Here is a 17,344-nt window from a genome sequence, read left to right on the forward strand (position 1 = left end):
AAAAAAGTGTCTTAAACTGCATTCAAATGTATTTTTTTTTCGTGATTTCGTAAATTTGTAGGAGGGTCTGTTTTCCTGAGATCGCCACACCGGGCTGTGACGCAGCAGTTTCCCAGCATTGACTGCGGCATGATGGCGGACAGCAGAGAGAAGGCGCTGCAGGACTACAGAAAAAAACTCCTGGAACATAAAGAGGTGGACGGACGGTTAAAAGAATGTAAGAGACATATTACTTGGAATGTTCGTGGCCTGAAATAAATATAGAAGACATAAATTGTTGGTTTTTATGTGAGATAAGTGTTATTTAACACACAGTCTGAGTTAGCTACACAGCTAGCTACTGCTTTGTCATGCAGTTAGCATCCTCATAGGAATGAATGGAAGTTAGCCGCTAGCTGTGCTAATATTCGCTCTGCAGTTTTTGGGACAAATTCAGCAGTAACGGTTATGTCAAAGCTGAAGAAACACTTGATATCATACTTTGAAGAAAATTATTTATTTTGAGTTATGGCCGTATTAAAATATGCCCTGAACACAGCAAATATATATTGCTGACATTAATAGCTAGCCTTATAGTGCTAACATCACAGAGGTTGTTATGAGCTAATAAACAAAGGCTTCCTTACTGTGTTTGTTGTTTGTTTCCAGTGAGGGAACAGCTGAGAGAACAGACCAAACAGTATGAAAAGTCAGAGAATGACCTGAAGGCTCTGCAGAGCGTGGGACAGGTAACTTGAACCTCTTTCTATCACCTATGGGGGGCTCACCTGTGAATGCTTTTATGGGTATAGTTTGCTTGTCCAAAAAAAAAAAAAAAAAATCGAACGTTGCGACACCTGTCACACATATTTTTTCATTTACAGGGGGTTAATTTCTCCCATAAGGTCTCCACATTTTAGATTAGCAGTTTGGCAGCTGTTTTAGTCCGAATGTCTGCCTTTTGATAGCAGTACTTGTTTTGTCACACTTAGTCCAGTTTTAAACACTCATTCACTGTACACTGTGGTTCAATTTGTTATCCCCAGCTTCAAACAAAAGTGTGATGCACACAACGCATGGACTGAGTTTTACATTGACAATGATCCTTAAATGTACCTTAAGTGACAGATACATGTTGGACAGAAATTCTTAATAAACGAGCCTGTAATGGGAGCACATTACCTGTATTTTGGCAGATCAGACACACAGTAGGAAAAATATCAATTTCAAATGTCACACAGTCAACCACGCAGATTTGGTCTAGTCGTCATCTTTGTAATCAATACAAAACCTGATCTAATTTTAATCATCAGTGAATTATTTTAGCTTGTCATAGTCCTATAGTGTGGTGACATTTGTTGTCCTGATTTTAATTTAAAAAATAGGATTGTAGACGGACAGATCAACTGATGCAAACATCTCAAACAGTACCTAACACATCCATGCATGAAATGTTAACTGTTTTCCTGAGGTTTTTCCATAAGAGCCCCATTTTGCAGAAGTAATGTGGCTTTTTCTTGACAGACAGGTTGTTAGATCAACACGTGAGAGATGATATCTTCATTGTAAATCAAAATGTTTTAGTAGAAATGAATATTGGGAGTTTCATTGTCAGTTATTTTATGAAGATGCTCAGCAGCAAACAGTGGTAATGACTTGACTGATTCAGCTTTAACTCTGTTTCTCATTCTCTGCAGATTGTTGGAGAGGTGCTGAAACAGCTCACAGAGGAGAAATGTAAGCTCATCCTCATTCTTTTTTGTCTTGTCTAGGCCTGTCACGATGACACATTTTGCTAGATGATAATTTTCCAAAATATTATTGCTGATAAACAATATTATTGTCAATATTATTTTGATTTATTTTTTCCATTTTTTCATTGATGTAAGTATTAAATGGGTTAATAAAGTGAGTACACCATATCAAAAGCAAGAAACTTTAATTTCTTAAGAGTATTTAACTGTAATTAAAAGGTCAGGATCTTTTAAATAAAATAAATTAAACAAAAAATATAATAAATTTAACAAACAAGAAAGAGAAAAAAAATACAATGAAAATGAAATGGACTCTCTTATAGAAAAATATACATGTCAATGAAAATAATTAATACTAATCAAAAACAATACAACATAGACCCTGTCTCTAAAGAAAAAACAAAACTCCCCAAAAAAACAACAACATTAAAATTTGTAGCCCAAATAAAAGGGAGTTTATACAGTTCCTGAATTGTTTGTAACATGTACTTTTTCCCAGTCAGGAGGACACTTGCTTCAGCTCTCTCCATGTGTAGGCGCGAGCAGCCCCGTCTTCACCCCAAAGATCACATTTTTGACAGATGCTCACTCCGCTATAAATCTGCTAAATCTGCTATAGAACCTATGCACCCCGATGTTAGGAAAGATCGACGTAGTGAGCCATCTTCTCATCCAGCCTCTTTGGTCGAAAGAGAGGAGGAAAACAAACGTGCATGCACGTGTCCGTTTATCGAGGCTAGCAAACTTACCGAGGACGTTTTTATTTATCGTTCGGTTAATGGATTTATTGATTATCGTGACAGGCCTAGTCTTGTTTAAAGTCAAAAAATGATACCAAAGAGGGTGATCAGTCACTGAATGATATTTTGCTCTGTCTCTGTATGGTAAACTATGCTCTGCTCACACATGTGATGTTTCTTTGATTCATTGCAGTCATTGTGAAGGCCACTAACGGTCCTCGATATGTGGTGGGATGTCGCAGACAGGTGAGTGCTGAACATCTGGATTTTTCCTTTATCCGTCTGTCATACTCAAGGCTAAATACAGTGAATTCTCTAAACACGAGGAGCTTGACAACTTGTTACAAATACAGATAGAGCTACCTCTGGTTCTGCAGCAGCCATTAAATATGTTTTGTAACAGTCACACATCTGTCAGAACATGAAAATCTTATCTATTTTCCCAGCATGCTCAAAACTTTGGTTTGTGTCTTTTTGGAAAACTAATTTTTCAGATACATAGTCTGGTGTTGCTGGTGTTAATACTGTGTGTTGTGTTTTCAGTTGGATAAATCACAGCTGAAGCCTGGCACCAGAGTGGCTCTGGACATGACCACACTCACCATCATGAGGTACAGTTACACTCGGTACAAAAGGCTGATTTAGGGGCCATGACCTCAACCACAGAGCCTTACTCACCAGTTTTCACTGTTACTAGTTGACAGAAGTTGTCCACAAGACACCAGTTTCCTTAGTTTAAAGTTCTGAGAGCTTTTAATTTTCTTTAATTTAGTGGCAAGAAAGAAGAAACCATAAAATCAGATGCAAGAGATCAGCTCATAGCATTAGCAGCAGCTCTATAGACTTTAAAATCAATCAGTTCTGTTGAGGAGTCCTGTCCCTTCTTGGCCCTGATATGTCGTGATCAACAAATGACATTAATGAGCGTAGTGGTGCTCAGAAAGTTATATTGTTGTCAACCGATTGTGCTGAGACAGAAATATAATAACTTGCTCAGTGTCGTATGGAGTAATATTTACAATCAGTGATATACCTTTTACTGCTCTAACAAAGAAATATTTGCTTTTAAAACTTCATGGTTGTCTGAACTAAACTGATGCGTGTATGCCACAGGTACCTGCCCAGGGAAGTGGATCCTCTTGTGTACAACATGTCCCATGAGGACCCTGGCAGTGTGTCGTACTCTGAGATTGGAGGACTGTCTGAACAGATCAGAGAGCTGAGAGAGGTAACACACACGCACAAAGTGTTCATAACTTAGAGATATGAATTTCTGAAAATGATTTGAGAAATTTTATCAGTAAAATACACTTAAAATTTGGAAAAGCACTTCAATAGAATGGTTTGATATGATAAGAAAAAAGTTTTACATTGTTGTTGATGTGAAAACTTTGAAATAAACACGGATCTGACAAGTGAGCAGAGTTACGTTGTTAAACTTTGTGATGCCTCCGTTTGCCTCTGAGTGGAAGTGTTTTGTTTCTGTGATCAGGTGATCGAGCTCCCTCTGACCAACCCAGAGCTTTTCCAGAGGGTTGGCATCATCCCCCCTAAAGGCTGTTTGCTCTACGGACCCCCAGGTCAGAACTCAGAACTACACAGAGGACACAAACGTGATGCATTAGTTAGCTTTATTTAATTTTATAAACTCAGTTTGAAAAATGTCTGACATCTTCTCCGACAGGTACGGGAAAAACTCTGCTGGCTCGAGCTGTGGCCAGTCAGCTGGACTGTAACTTCCTTAAGGTGGGTGTGTGCTTGGGACCAGGTATGTTAGCACAGCCTCTGTGCAGTGTATAACTGTGTGTGTCTGTGTGGTGTAGGTGGTGTCAAGCTCCATCGTGGATAAATACATCGGAGAGAGCGCTCGTCTGATCAGAGAGATGTTTAACTATGCCAGAGACCACCAGCCCTGCATCATCTTCATGGACGAGATCGATGCTATTGGTATGACACACCCAAACACACTCACTCAGACACAAACGCTGGTTTGAGCTGAAACTGCTCACAGGTAGATTTGACTTTTCTTTTAGTTTTTTTTAAAGGATGAATTGAGTTATGTGTAATAACCTTTATTTTTATTATGAATACAAAGAGTAGACAGGTGGTTGAACTTAAAAATTCAAATGATCACATAAAGATAAAAAAATGCTTAAACACAAGACAGTTTGAACTATAATACACCTGTATGAGTTTGTGACATATGCTCTGTTTTGTGTGTGTGAAGGTGGTCGTCGTTTCTCTGAGGGCACGTCAGCTGACAGAGAGATCCAGAGGACTCTGATGGAGGTAAACCTGACTTCATTTTTCACCTGTTCTGACCATATTTACACAGACCACAAAGGTCTTTATGGCTATATCATGTAATATTAACTTTACCCTGAGAGTAGGGGTGCACTGATTGCAATTTTCTGGCTGATCACTGATCTTTAAAAAGGCCTGACCTGCTGGTACTGGTTTGGACTGATACTGATTTTTATTTTTTATAACTGACAGCATATACCTTCTTCAATGTTCCAATCTTTTTTTGTTGAAAATCTTTGAACAATACCTTTGAAACAATAAAATCTTTATGTTTTAACTTAAACAACCAATAAAGTGTCCTGAGTTTAAGGTCTCAAAGCAAAAAGCAACAGACCTTCTGTCAGACCTTCCTGGAGGTTTATACGATCAGTTTCTTATGTAAGAATGGGCCGATCACCGATCACCCAAAATTAAGGAAATCAGCATTGATCAATCGGCTGACCAATCGATAGGTGCATGTCTATCTGAGAGTCCATGTCCATGTGATAAATAAGGTTAAAAATCTAAAATTAACTCTGATGATGTTGATGTGATGCATCTTGAAGTTCTGTACCACGTAAGTGAGTCACACTAATAAATTCACAACAGTCGTTCTGTGATAATTGATTGAATGTAACAATTTACTAAATTAAACAAAATGATCCTCAAAGATAGAGAGCTGGAAGCAATATTTTGATCAAAAATAATTTCATCAACTACAAATATAAGACAATACAAGACAATAAGACAAGGGGCGTCTTATAATCGGAGTCTAACCATAGACACATGCTGATAGTTGTGTCTGGTCGCTACACAACCGAAACAGCAGAGAGCGCCGGCTTTTTGTAAAGCCAGTGACCACATGGTGGCTGCAATGATCTGTAAATCACAGCAGAGACGCAGCGACGGGAGCTATGGACAGGTGATGAGAAAAGGAGAGGCGGGGTGATCAGAAGTTCAAAGTGGATCAGAAGTAGGACGAGTTAACAGACAACTGAGGCAGAGTTATGATCCTAATTTAAGAAAATGATGCCCAATGCAGCAATGATGTTAAACAACTGTCAGGGAGACAAAAAATATGAAGTTACAGAGTAAAATGTTCAAGATTATGCATCAAAAAACTATCTGAAAAATGCGAGCTGCAAACAAAAAGCTTATCGTGGACCTCAAAGCAGTCGTTTTCAAGACACTGACAGAAGGGTTTGTGAGTTTATTGAGAAATGTATCGAAGGCATGCCAGTTACCAGAACTGTCATTAGAATTACGTTTGAAACACAGATCTTAGTGATTGGATTTAAAGCCAAAAATTAAAGCGGTCTTTTATTTTAAAGATTCTATCAGAATTAAATAAAAAAAGAATAGTTTCTATAAACAAAGTATATTTATGTTATCTGTCTTTTTCTGAAGATTGGTCTTGAAAAAAGTGGTTTAATAATCTGGGGTCATCCTATATTCTGGTCAATTCAGTAGTTTGATATTTAGAGCCAGGGTCAAAATACTTGTATTAATTTGACAATTGTGAGGGACACATATTGAATTTAACCTACAGGAGTGTGAGTAAGAGATTTGTATGTGCTTGCTTTTGTGGTCTGTCTCTTAAAAAAAAATCTGGTCAGTCCTGTTAAAACTGCCAGATAATCACTGAGTCACACCTTCAATCTTACACTTCTAATCTGACACTAGAGTTTATATTGAGGAACTTTCCTTCAGGACTCCTGTCCTTTTTATCAGGAGGAACTAGGATATAACTTTTGTTCTGGTGTTATAGACTCAGTCAGTGGTAGAGTTGGTTGTCTCTCAGTTGAAAGATCCAGGGCAAGATGCTTAACCCTGAACTACGTGGAATGGCTGAGCCATCAGAGTGTGTATGGAGTTAAGTCACGACTGATGGGCTCTTCACGTTTCCTGTGTGAGCTAGATTATCTTTGTGCTAATTTCTGTGTTGTTGTGCTTTTCAGCTCCTGAACCAGATGGACGGCTTCGACACGTTGCACAGAGTGAAGATGATCATGGCCACAAACAGACCCGACACTCTGGACCCGGCCCTGCTCAGGCCAGGCAGGCTGGACCGCAAGATCCGTAAGAGCTCACCTTGTCCTTGATAGTCACCCAACACCGAGATCACACACTTCATCTAACTTTATTTAAATCTGATTTGTTCCTCAGACATCGAGCTGCCCAACGAGCAGGCACGTCTGGACATCCTGAAGATCCACTCCAGCCCCATCACCAAACACGGAGAGATCGGTGAGACTCACTTTTTATTCCACACACAAAAACTCTGTAACACCTCCTTCCTTCAGATGTTGAGTATCTCTCTTCACTGTTTGTTTCAGACTTTGAGGCCATTGTGAAGCTGTCTGATGGATTTAATGGCGCTGATCTGAGGAACGTCTGCACAGAAGCAGGTCAGACTTTAAACTCATACTCACCTTCCTCATGTTACATCATCAGATCTGTCAGTGTGTGCTCAAGCTTTGTGTGTGTGTGTGTGTGCAGGTCTGTTTGCCATTCGCTCTGACCGTGAGTACGTCACTCAGGAGGACTTCATGAAGGCGGTGAGGAAGGTGGCTGACTCGAAAAAGCTGGAGTCCAAACTGGATTATAAGCCTGTATAAATTCATTCTTTCTTATGTTTGCTGTGAAGTTTCTTCAATGACAATAAATCCAATCTTTGTTTATGTTTAAAAGGTCTTTTCCCTCCTGTCACAGTGACTGATTTTTCCATTCGTTGGTGTTCTCACTGAAATACACTCTGTACATTAACTCCATGAAATGAAATAAACATTAGATCCTCACTATCTGTTTATGGTTTTATCTTTGGAAAAAATATCCAGCGAGCAGTACTTCTCTGGGACAAAATGCCTTGTTGACCGAGGTGATAGAAAGACAACAGCAACTCAAATAACTACTTAAAAAAACTTTATTGTAAATATAGACAGTTTTATATTACAAACATACAAATGTGCCAGGGGCTGACAACAAATAAGATAAAGTTGGGGTTCTCAGAGTGCTGGATGGTTTCAATGTGAGCTATTCTACAATTAGGGGTGCATTTCATGTCCATGGCATATACTTATCATTTTTACTGAGGATTAATTTCAAGCAATGGCCAGTTTTACAGTGGGTCATTTGGGTGATATTTCACTTTTATTTAAAACAGAAAGTTAAAATTTTCCATAATTCATTTGGCTAAAAATGCTAATCCTGTTTAGGATTTTGCAGGTTTTGTACTGTCTGATTTCTCAAATGTCAAGTTTGCGCTTCAAAATCAACACTTGAATACATGTTTATGAATATTATTTTCAGTATTATTTGTTTGAAATAAACATAAAAAATATGACAAAGGTGTTTTAAAAACTATTTTGATAATTTATACGACTAAAATAATGCATTTTGTGTGTGTCTGAGAAATCAGCATCAACCATGTTACCCATTGAAAAATGCCTATAAATCAGCAATGACTTAAATCAATTGAAGTCACAACCATTTTGGTGGGAACCTTGAAGAAAGTGTTGCATATCTTAACTCCTCCTCATCAATATGTCATCACAATGATTGTCTGTACATTGAGCGCATCAATCGTTCATCAACCGTGTTATCAACATTTTCTGGTGTTCTCACTATAAATGTTCAAAAGACCAAACTGGGAAGAAAAGGTGAAGAAATATGAGGTGATTGAGGTCAGGTGGTGCCATGTTGAAGGGCTGCAGTTAGGACAAGAGCAAAAAAATGAAGAAAATGTAAACAGTGTTACCATCACTAAATTTAATGTTGTAGTGACAGGATTATCCCGTCAACCGTGTTACCATGTTTTGTCAACTGTGTTACATGTCATTTTTGTACCAAAGTAATTTTAAATTTTGACTTAACTGTGATAAAAAATGATGAGGAACATTTTTAGGAAGTTTAGTTTGCATAGAAATGTTGAATAACTCTAAATTCAGTATAATATAGATTTATGTTGTAAAAACTGATCACAACTTTTGTTCATAATATGGTTGGCAAAATTATGCTCCAATATTTTTTTTGTTACTTTAATATTTAAAAAAAAACACTTAAGCTTAAGCTTGCGAAGTAATGAATTAAGCACATTTTATGTGTATCATTTGCAATCAAATAGAATATGAAACAAAAAAGCGCATTTTTTTTTTTGTATACCTGAAATGTACCCCTAATGGGTAGGCTAGGCGCTACCCAAGTAGCTGCCTGTTGCAGCAGCTCTCTCGTCTTTGTCCGTTTCTTGTAATTTTTTTGTCTCTTTTTCATAATCTTTGTATTTGGAGTGGATCATCACTTTGTATGGTTCATTGTTGGTCACGGACACCAAACTTTTTGTGGCTTCGGCGATATTTTTTTACTACTTTTCCCCTGTGTTTGTCTGGAGATCCTACATGTAACCATGGCTGCATTGTTTACATGCAAAATTAGCTGTTAGCAGCCTGTAGCATGTCAATGCTAACTAGTGTAGGGCTTGATGATTTCCCTCGAGCTGAGGAGGAGGAGGTGAGGACGACGTGCTGGTTCTCGGATGTGAGCTGGGAGGTGACGACGTGGACCTGTCCTTCCATCCATCGTTGTTGGGAACGTGGGATCTAGCCCCGGGGGATGGACGAGCTAGCTGTGCTAACCCAGCGGCATTGTGCTGTTCACGGACGTGGCTGACGGAGCAGACACCGGACGCCGGCGCCACATTGGAGGAGCTTCACCTGCTGTGAGCAGACAGGATCCAGGAGACAGAGACTGAACAGACTGCTGGGGAGGCTCAGTCCTGGACCCCGTGGAGGTGGAGACTGGCTGGGCTGGAGAGTGGTGGACGAGTGGTGAACGGGATGTCGTCATCTAAGTTCTTATGGACTTTTTTGCACTTTCTATACTCTTTCTTACTTTTGTTTTCTTAAATGCTGCGGTGACTCCTGAATTTCCCCTCGGGGATAAATAAAGTATTTTCTATTCTATTCTATTCTAATTATAGAATCACTCATGTACTGCTGCAGGTAATCAAAATAATGTTTGAAAAATGGGTTGTCTGTTATCAATTTTACCTTGCGAATAGAATCAGAATCAGAATCAGAATATTTTATTGATTCCCCGAGGGGTAAATTCCATTTCAGTTACATCCCTTCCAAGACATATAAGAAAACAAACATGGGGAAAAACAGAAATGAGATGAAACCTAGGAGCTGCCAGCTACCCAACGCCCCTTAGCAATAGGTAAGAAATGACAACATTGGGAGAGGGAAAAAAAAGGTCAATTTCAGGCTATGTCCCAGAGGGGGCATAAATTGAGATCAAGAAAAAGAACACCTCAGCATGAAGCACATGATAACAACAGACAAAATGAGTAAGCCAAAATGATAAAAAGATTGATAATATGGTCCTCTTTTACATCTGACTTTCAGAAAACCTAAAAAAAACTTTTTGTATAAGAAATTTAAGTTTTTAAGATTTTTACTCAAATTAACCTCTTCATTTTGGGCAACATTAAAAAAATAGCCCAAAATGAAGAGGTTGACTTTAGCAACTTTCTAAAGTAGTCCAAAATGAAGAGGTCAGTTAAGACTACTTTCAAAAGTACTCTAGTATGGAGCAATTTTCTGGGCTACTTTAAAAAGGTAGTTGAAAAGGAAGAGGTAAATGTGGGCTACGTTCAAAAGTGGTACAACTTGAAGATGTAATTCTGTCAAACCAAAAAAATCAAAATGACCCAAAATTAAGGCTCCGTTAAATTTAATATTGTAATAATTATTATTTTTCCAACTACACAAGCTCTATTTTCTTCAACTTTTTTTTCTAAAAAATATTTAGTGTTTCTCTTAGTGTCTTTCTATTCACAACAGTTGTACTGAGAGAGTGCAGTTTTAAACCGGAGTCAAATTCCTTGTATTCTTGAAAATACTTGACGAATAAAGGTGATTCTGATTCTGATGGGTAACCCAAAAACAAAGAGGTATTTGGGCTACTTTCTAAAGTAACCCAAAATGAAGAGGGAAATGCGTGCTCGTTTTATACGATTAACCTTCAATTTGTCCATTCACTGGGATATTAACAGTCTTACATTACCTGCAGGGTTGTGCTCCCTCTGCTCGGCTCCCGGCAGGTGAAGGGATCTTCTGAGGCCATTTCCCAGACTTGTCAGGTTTCCAAAGTCAATGATCGATCCAGTTATTCCAAAAAAGATGGGCTCATTCTAAAATCACTTGATTTGTCTCAAGTTCAAATTTGTACAGAAGAACAGACACACAGAAACAAGTCAGACTGTCTTCAGTATTTTAATCCTTCCTCTCAGTCTTTGTGTAACAGCCATTTATGCAGACAAATGTTAAAGCTTCACCAATTGGCTGTGTGTAATAAATACTGCTGTGGCTCTTTAAAATATCTAAAGAGCATACAATTATTCCTAAAACATAAAAGTAAAAATAAATAATCTGTACATGAAAGCACTATGACATATCTGTAATTCTTTACACACATAAAAACTGATGTTCTGATAGTCAGCAGTGACGTGCTTGGGGGGTTTAGATGAGACTGATTGAAGCACAGGCTCAAGGCTGAAATGATGAAACTGACACATGGGATCAAATCTGACATTACAGAGAAAAATATAACTCTGGAAAAGTAAGTTTAAAGGGTTAAAATAAATTAGGGTCAGACAGATTCAGCTTCATATCCACCGAGTAACTCATCTGATTCTTGACAGTATGTGATGATGAGTCTCTTTTCACAGCCAGACAGAACTTGTTAAAGATAACCAACAGATACACTGGGTGGGTGTGGGTGGTGTGGGTGTTCAGGGTGAGGCTGTCAGGGTGAAGGACTCCAGGATAAAGGCCCTGCAGATGGGGCAGTGCTGGAAGCGTGACACACAGCCGTCACACACACAGGCGTGTCTGCAGGGCAGCAGCACTCGGTTCACGGCTGCATTCTGACACACCACACAGTCTCTGCCTCTTCCTCCTGCCCACTCCTCCTCCTCCTCTTCTTCCTCCTCTTCCTTCACCCCGTTCTCCTGGACTGGACCCTGCTCTGGACTGCTGGACTTGCTGGGCTCAGTGGGTGAAGGGCTCTGCTCTGAGGTGTCCGACTCTGCTCCACTGTCAGCCGACATGAAAAGAGGCTGAAGGGGACACAAGACAGGTTTGCTTTCTGGAGGTATGTTGGAGCCAGAACAACGGGCAGACTTTGGTGTTTGAGGCTGTCCCTTCAACATGTCATGGACAAGTAAGGAGAACCTTATGCAATTACATAATTTCTGCTAGTCTAAGATCTCTGCTGTTTTCAGAACACACTCAAAAACACAGATTTCAGATGCCGTATAAATATCACAAAAAGTGAGGTAACAGCAGAAATGTGACGTACCTTTAACTCGTACATATTTCCCTGTGAGGTGAGCAGATACTGAAACAGAACTCGAGCAGAGAGGCTGTATTTATCATCAGGAACATGAACAACACTCACACTCACCACCTGGAAGAAGAAATATGAGATGGTTCATATGTACGGTTATGTCTCTGTAGCATCATCTTTCAGTGCGTCTGTATCTTTTCCAAAGCAGAATGTTGCAGAACAAAACAACAAACTCAAAACCAAACACTATACCCTTTGTATGAGCTGTGTGAATGGCGACAGGTAAACTCACAATGTTGTGTGTCTCTCTTGCTTCCTGCTCTGTTAGCGTTAGCACAGCCACCAGGGGGTAGCATTCCCTTGGCGGAGGACCAAAGTCTGCAAAGCCACATTCAGCAGGGATCTTTGTGTGGAGCTCTGTCCTGTCCTCACTGCTAATACTGAGGAGAAGGTGAGTCAAAGACGCTAACAGGAGAAGCTAACACGGACATGAGTTATCATGATGATGTTTTGTTCAATCCATTACTGATTTTCCTCATTTATCTCTACATCTGGGCCTGAAACTTTCTAACTGGTGGAGCGCCCACAGTGTTTTTATTTCCCCTTCTGTCCACAATACGATGACACCAAGCCTGGATGGACTTGGTTTTGTACCTCCTGAACAATGATCTTCTTTGAGCCTGATAGTATGAATGTGTCTCTGTCAGCTCCCGGTGTTCCAGTTTAAAGAGTGACCCTATAAACTGGAGACCTTCAGCTGAAGTCTTTGGAAGGCTGACAATGTTCCCTTTCTCTAATGCATTGGTTCTGCAACTTTGAACAATGGGCAACAGAAACCGTTTAGCTCCTAGAAAATATGTTCCTGGAACTTAAGAGGTTCTTCTGGTCTAAAAGCATCTACTGATCCCCATTTGTTGTATTCCATTTGATAACTCCCACAGACAGACCTGGAAGTCAAAGAAGACACCTGAGATCATAAACTATTGAAGCTTCTTTAAAGTGATACTCCGGGATGGAACAAGTTGGGTACTATCACAAGGTTTAGGGCAGAAATTACCCCTACAGCAGTGTTTTTGTGCAGCAGAAGCCCAGGGCGCTCGCACCAAACACCCCCTCCCTGCTCATCAGCCAGTTTCCTCTGCACTCAGACGGGGCCAATTTTTACTTGACCAAAAACACAAATAAACGGACTCCCACCGAAAAAATCTGATATCGGTCAGCATTCATGCTTTACTTAAAGAATTTTCAGGCTCTAGTTCTCATCGTGTCTCTTCGTCCTGGCAGACTACCTGCGTTTGTTTATATCTGGTAGCCAGCTGTGGCTCTGCAGTGGAGGTAGCGCCATTTTACGACACGATGAGAACTAGAGCCTTATTTAGCGGTGTTTTTGTGTGAAAATAATGCGCTGAAAATTATTAAAATAAAGCATGAATGCAGACTGATATCAGATTTTTTCGGTGGGAGTCCGTTTATTTACGTTTTTGGTCAAGTAAAATATGAACCCGTCTGAGTGCAGAGGAAACCGGCAGAGGAGCAGGGAGGGGGTGTTTGGTGCATGCGCCCTGGGCTTCTGCTGCACAAAATCACTGCTGTAGGGGTAATTTCTGCCCTAAACCTTGTGATAGGACCCAACTTGTTCCATCCCGGAGTATCACTTTAAGGGGAATAAGTAGTTGTTGTGTTGTTTACAAATGTTTATATTTCTTTTTTCTTTAATTGAATCTGTCCATAACTTTTTGTAAGACTAACTCTCATGCTCATAAACAAGTGATAGATTATTAGTTTTCACATTTTGGTCAGTAGCTCTTATTAGAGCTCCAACAATGCCTTTAACACATACTGATATGAACCCAAACACCTCACACATTAAAGAAGAGGCAGCGGTTCCTACTACAGCAGGTCAGTAAAGTGTTTTTTTATGGCTGTCTGATGTGTAGTAACAAGGATACTTGAAGCTCTCACAGTGCAGTGAGTGCAGCTGCAGGGCCTCCTGAATATGATGGGGGGTGCTGATCTTCCGTCCATTTTGGTGAGCATGTAGTGCCCCCTGCAGGGCTCTGACCTTACAGCCCCAGAAACAGGTGAGCACACAGGGCTCCAGACAGCACGGCTTCAGGTTCACTCCATCTGAGGGAGAGGCACACACCGAGGTCAGCACAAGTAAGAACAGCAGAGTTCCCTCTATTAGCTAGCCGCCACTGGTCGTGCCTACTTTTGTTCTCTATATTTCCTGCATATTTCAAAGCTGCTGAGATGTCATTGGCTGATGCAGCTCCAACTTCAAATAGAAAACTTTCCAAACTAAAACCCAGAGGCAAACACAAATGTTACATTTTCCATTAGCCCATAGAAATAGATTTCACTAAAAGAGCAGCTGAAAAAGATGAATTTTTTTGTCCACTTGATGATGTTAGGTGAGTTTCCAGTCAGCTAAGCTGGGTCAGTATGAAGTGGATCTAAAAAGATGCTGGAAACATTTTTTGATTTTGTATCTTAGTTCAGAAGTTAATGTTGAGTCAAAATAAATAAATTTGTGTTTGGAAGATCATTTCTTTGTTGTAAATTTCTTCTCGGATAACAAAAACACAGCCCTTAAAAATGTTCTCAGATCTTCTTCACCATAAACAGTTAACTCTGCCATTGACATGGAGGCATCTGTTAGTCTGTCCCTGTCCTACGTTGCTCCTGTGATCATCACTGCTCTCACCTTTGACAGAGGCCGGCCCACAGCCCACCAGCAGGCTGAAAGGGTTGGTCACCTGGACCATCTGTTTCTCAGGGGTGGGCAGAACAGACTCTGTGTCGTCAGAGCTGCGAAGGATCACCGGGACATCAAAACCAAACCTGCATGGAGCAGTAAACATAGGTGGTTATGTTTTCCATCTCCCTGCTTCTCCTTAGACCAGAAATCATGTTTATCTAAGCCCTTCTGTAATTTTCTTTTCTAAATTTTTATAGCTCATGTCTTGACTTTCCTAGAGATGTATGATGGTCATGGTTCGTGTAACCAGGTTTAAGACAGTACAGGCACATTTTTTTTGTTTACTTTTCATAGAACCATTCTACAACCTACATTTCAGGACGAGTTGGGAAACTGTAGAATGCTGTTAGAAAGACTAAGATAGTTTGATATTCAAGACCCAGTTGTAGTTCAAAATAGGGCAAATACAACATAAACAAGGATAAGATTTTATTTATTTATTTATTTATTTCTGTTAAAAATGGATTTTCATCCTAAATTCAATGTCAGCAACACATTTGAAAACAGTTGGGATAGGGAAATTAAAACACTGACAAAGTTAGGTGACATGGAAACAAACAAACAAAACAGGGTAGATTTCACCCAACTTGTGAGGTTAATTTGCATCAGGTTGGCCGAATCTGAGACCAAAGAGATTCATCCCTCTGTGAGAGGCTGGGCGAGGCAGCCAGTCCAGAACAATGTTCCTGAACATTTAACTACACAGGCCACCTAAGGCACTGCCCAAATCCTAAACTGTGGACGGCTACATGCCTTGTCAAATGTGCAGGTGTCTGCTTGTACTAAGTGCCCTATATTGTAATTGTGGACAAACATTTTCCTTTTGAAGAAATTACATGAAAAGGTTTGTTTGTTGCCATTATATTGTGTTTCTTTATTAAATATAAACTAGACAGAATTAAAACACCATGAGAATGCATGCGGATAAAACATTATTGGGTTCTGGCATATAGATATACGGAAGCGTATTGCATTCACTTGAAGAAAAAAAAACAACAACTCTGGTTTTTCAGAGTTTTCTGTTTTTCGTGGTAATTTCTTCCTCCTGTTTTTATGAGTAATTTTTTGTGGTAATTAATTTTGTCTTTCTGATTATTTTTTTTTATTGGTTTGTTTTTTGTTATGATTAGTTCTGTTTTTACAAGTAATTTTTTTTTCTGTTTACAGATTACTTTTTTCCTGTTTTTTTTCTGAATAATTTTTTCCTGAAGTATCGAGATACTTAGAAATCCCACAAGAACCGCCAACCTGCTGTTTTTCGTGGTAATTTTTTCCTCCTGTTCTCGCGGGGTTTCGAAGTAGCTCGATACTTCAGGAAAAAATTACTCCGAAAAACAGGAAAAAAGTAATCTGAAAACAGAAAATAAAATTACTCATAAAAACAGAAATAATTATTACAAAAAACAAACCAATATAATAATTATAACAAAAAAAACAAACCAATAAAAAAATGTTAATCAGAAAAAAAAAACAAATTAATTACCACAAAAAACAAACCGAAGAATAAATTACTCTGAAAAACCTGAGTTGTTATTTTTTTTCTTCAAGTGAATACAATACGCTTCCGTATAGATAAGTATATGTAAAGGAAACAGTACAAGTATTTAAGTCTCTAGTTATGAAGCCCGTTTCTGCCAGGAAAAAAGAAGTTTTCTGACTTGTTTTTTTTAACCTGACGGAAACAGGCTTTCATATAACTGTCTCATGGTTTCAAATTTTAAGGCAAGCATTATTTTTATTTTGTGGACATATCTAATTGCTTCAGGAGGGTAAATACATTAGTCTGTGCCCCAGACAAGCTTACTCCAATTCTCAGAAAATATAGGACCGGTCATAAGACCAAAGACGGCTCTATGTTCACAAACAGTGACTAAAAACAGACCTCAGACATCCGACTAGAGAAACAGTTTAATAAACTAATGAGCTGTAAACAGGAGGTAAACCGGAAGAAGCTAAACTGTTGTGGTTGTTAGCAACAGAGTGGCTAAGCTAACGCTAAGGTAACCAGGCTAAGTTTGACTTACCAGCCAAGCACCATGGCGGCGGTAACAATGAAACATAAAGACACCACAGATATGTAAAACAGCGGAGAGTACTCGAACAGAGTGACCAGAAACACCGCAGCCATATCTGATTATAACAACATCACATATTACAGTTCAGTAATTGAGGAACCTTCTGGTAAACACTCCACTCAGCAGCCATGACACCCCGACCGGTCGGAGCTACAGCAGCCTGGAAGGTACAAAACGCTGTTTTTATTTTTTTGTTTGTTTTGTTTTTTTGTTTGTTTGTCAAACATTTGGTTTGTTTAGTTTTATATTTTTTTGAAAAAGACCTTAGTTTGAGATCAGATAAGTTAGGTAAGATCCAATAGAATCACATAAAAAGTTAAATTAAGCAAAATAAATATATTTCATATTTTTATTTCAGACCAAGAATTTGTATTTCAAAATAACCCTGGCCCATGGTGAATTACT

General features: G+C 39.1%; 2 protein-coding genes across 2 annotated transcripts; one reads left to right on the forward strand and one right to left on the reverse strand.

Moving 5' to 3' along the window:
- The first annotated feature begins 65 nt into the window (after positions 1 to 65).
- On the forward strand, positions 66 to 7,554 carry psmc6 (proteasome 26S subunit, ATPase 6). Its single transcript, XM_074685914.1, has 14 exons — positions 66 to 217; positions 649 to 728; positions 1,677 to 1,716; positions 2,667 to 2,719; positions 3,017 to 3,084; positions 3,587 to 3,701; positions 3,966 to 4,053; positions 4,158 to 4,219; positions 4,297 to 4,420; positions 4,701 to 4,762; positions 6,715 to 6,835; positions 6,923 to 7,003; positions 7,093 to 7,164; positions 7,256 to 7,554. The coding sequence occupies exons 1-14, from the start codon at positions 130 to 132 to the stop codon at positions 7,372 to 7,374; spliced, it is 1,173 nt and encodes a 390-aa protein (XP_074542015.1). The 5' UTR covers positions 66 to 129; the 3' UTR covers positions 7,375 to 7,554.
- A 3,458-nt stretch (positions 7,555 to 11,012) lies between these two features.
- cgrrf1 (cell growth regulator with ring finger domain 1) lies at positions 11,013 to 17,083 on the reverse strand. Its single transcript, XM_074685221.1, has 6 exons — positions 16,889 to 17,083; positions 14,811 to 14,947; positions 14,053 to 14,230; positions 12,396 to 12,543; positions 12,116 to 12,223; positions 11,013 to 11,873 (listed from the first exon to the last, which is right to left on the reverse strand). The coding sequence occupies exons 1-6, from the start codon at positions 16,990 to 16,992 to the stop codon at positions 11,547 to 11,549; spliced, it is 1,002 nt and encodes a 333-aa protein (XP_074541322.1). The 5' UTR covers positions 16,993 to 17,083; the 3' UTR covers positions 11,013 to 11,546.
- Positions 17,084 to 17,344: the final 261 nt, after the last annotated feature.

This window comes from Halichoeres trimaculatus, unplaced genomic scaffold (genome assembly GCF_033239565.1).
Source record: "Halichoeres trimaculatus isolate MK-OKI-2021-1 unplaced genomic scaffold, fHalTri1.1 fHalTri1_scaffold_13, whole genome shotgun sequence".
Lineage (NCBI taxonomy): Eukaryota > Metazoa > Chordata > Actinopteri > Labriformes > Labridae > Halichoeres > Halichoeres trimaculatus.

Excerpts from the sequence above, each read along its gene's own strand:
- psmc6 (XM_074685914.1), top strand. The coding sequence starts at position 130 with ATGATGGCGGACAGCAGAGAGAAGGCGCTGCAGGACTACAGAAAAAAA. Across the intron at positions 6,836-6,922 it reads CAGGCTGGACCGCAAGATCC|ACATCGAGCTGCCCAACGAG; the intron begins GTAAGAGCTCAC and ends TTTGTTCCTCAG. Across the intron at positions 7,165-7,255 it reads GAACGTCTGCACAGAAGCAG|GTCTGTTTGCCATTCGCTCT; the intron begins GTCAGACTTTAA and ends GTGTGTGTGCAG.
- cgrrf1 (XM_074685221.1), bottom strand. The coding sequence starts at position 16,992 with ATGGCTGCGGTGTTTCTGGTCACTCTGTTCGAGTACTCTCCGCTGTTT. Across the intron at positions 14,231-14,810 it reads TGGGCCGGCCTCTGTCAAAG|ATGGAGTGAACCTGAAGCCG; the intron begins GTGAGAGCAGTG and ends CCTCTCCCTCAG. Across the intron at positions 11,874-12,115 it reads GAAATATGTACGAGTTAAAG|CCTCTTTTCATGTCGGCTGA; the intron begins GTACGTCACATT and ends TGTCCCCTTCAG.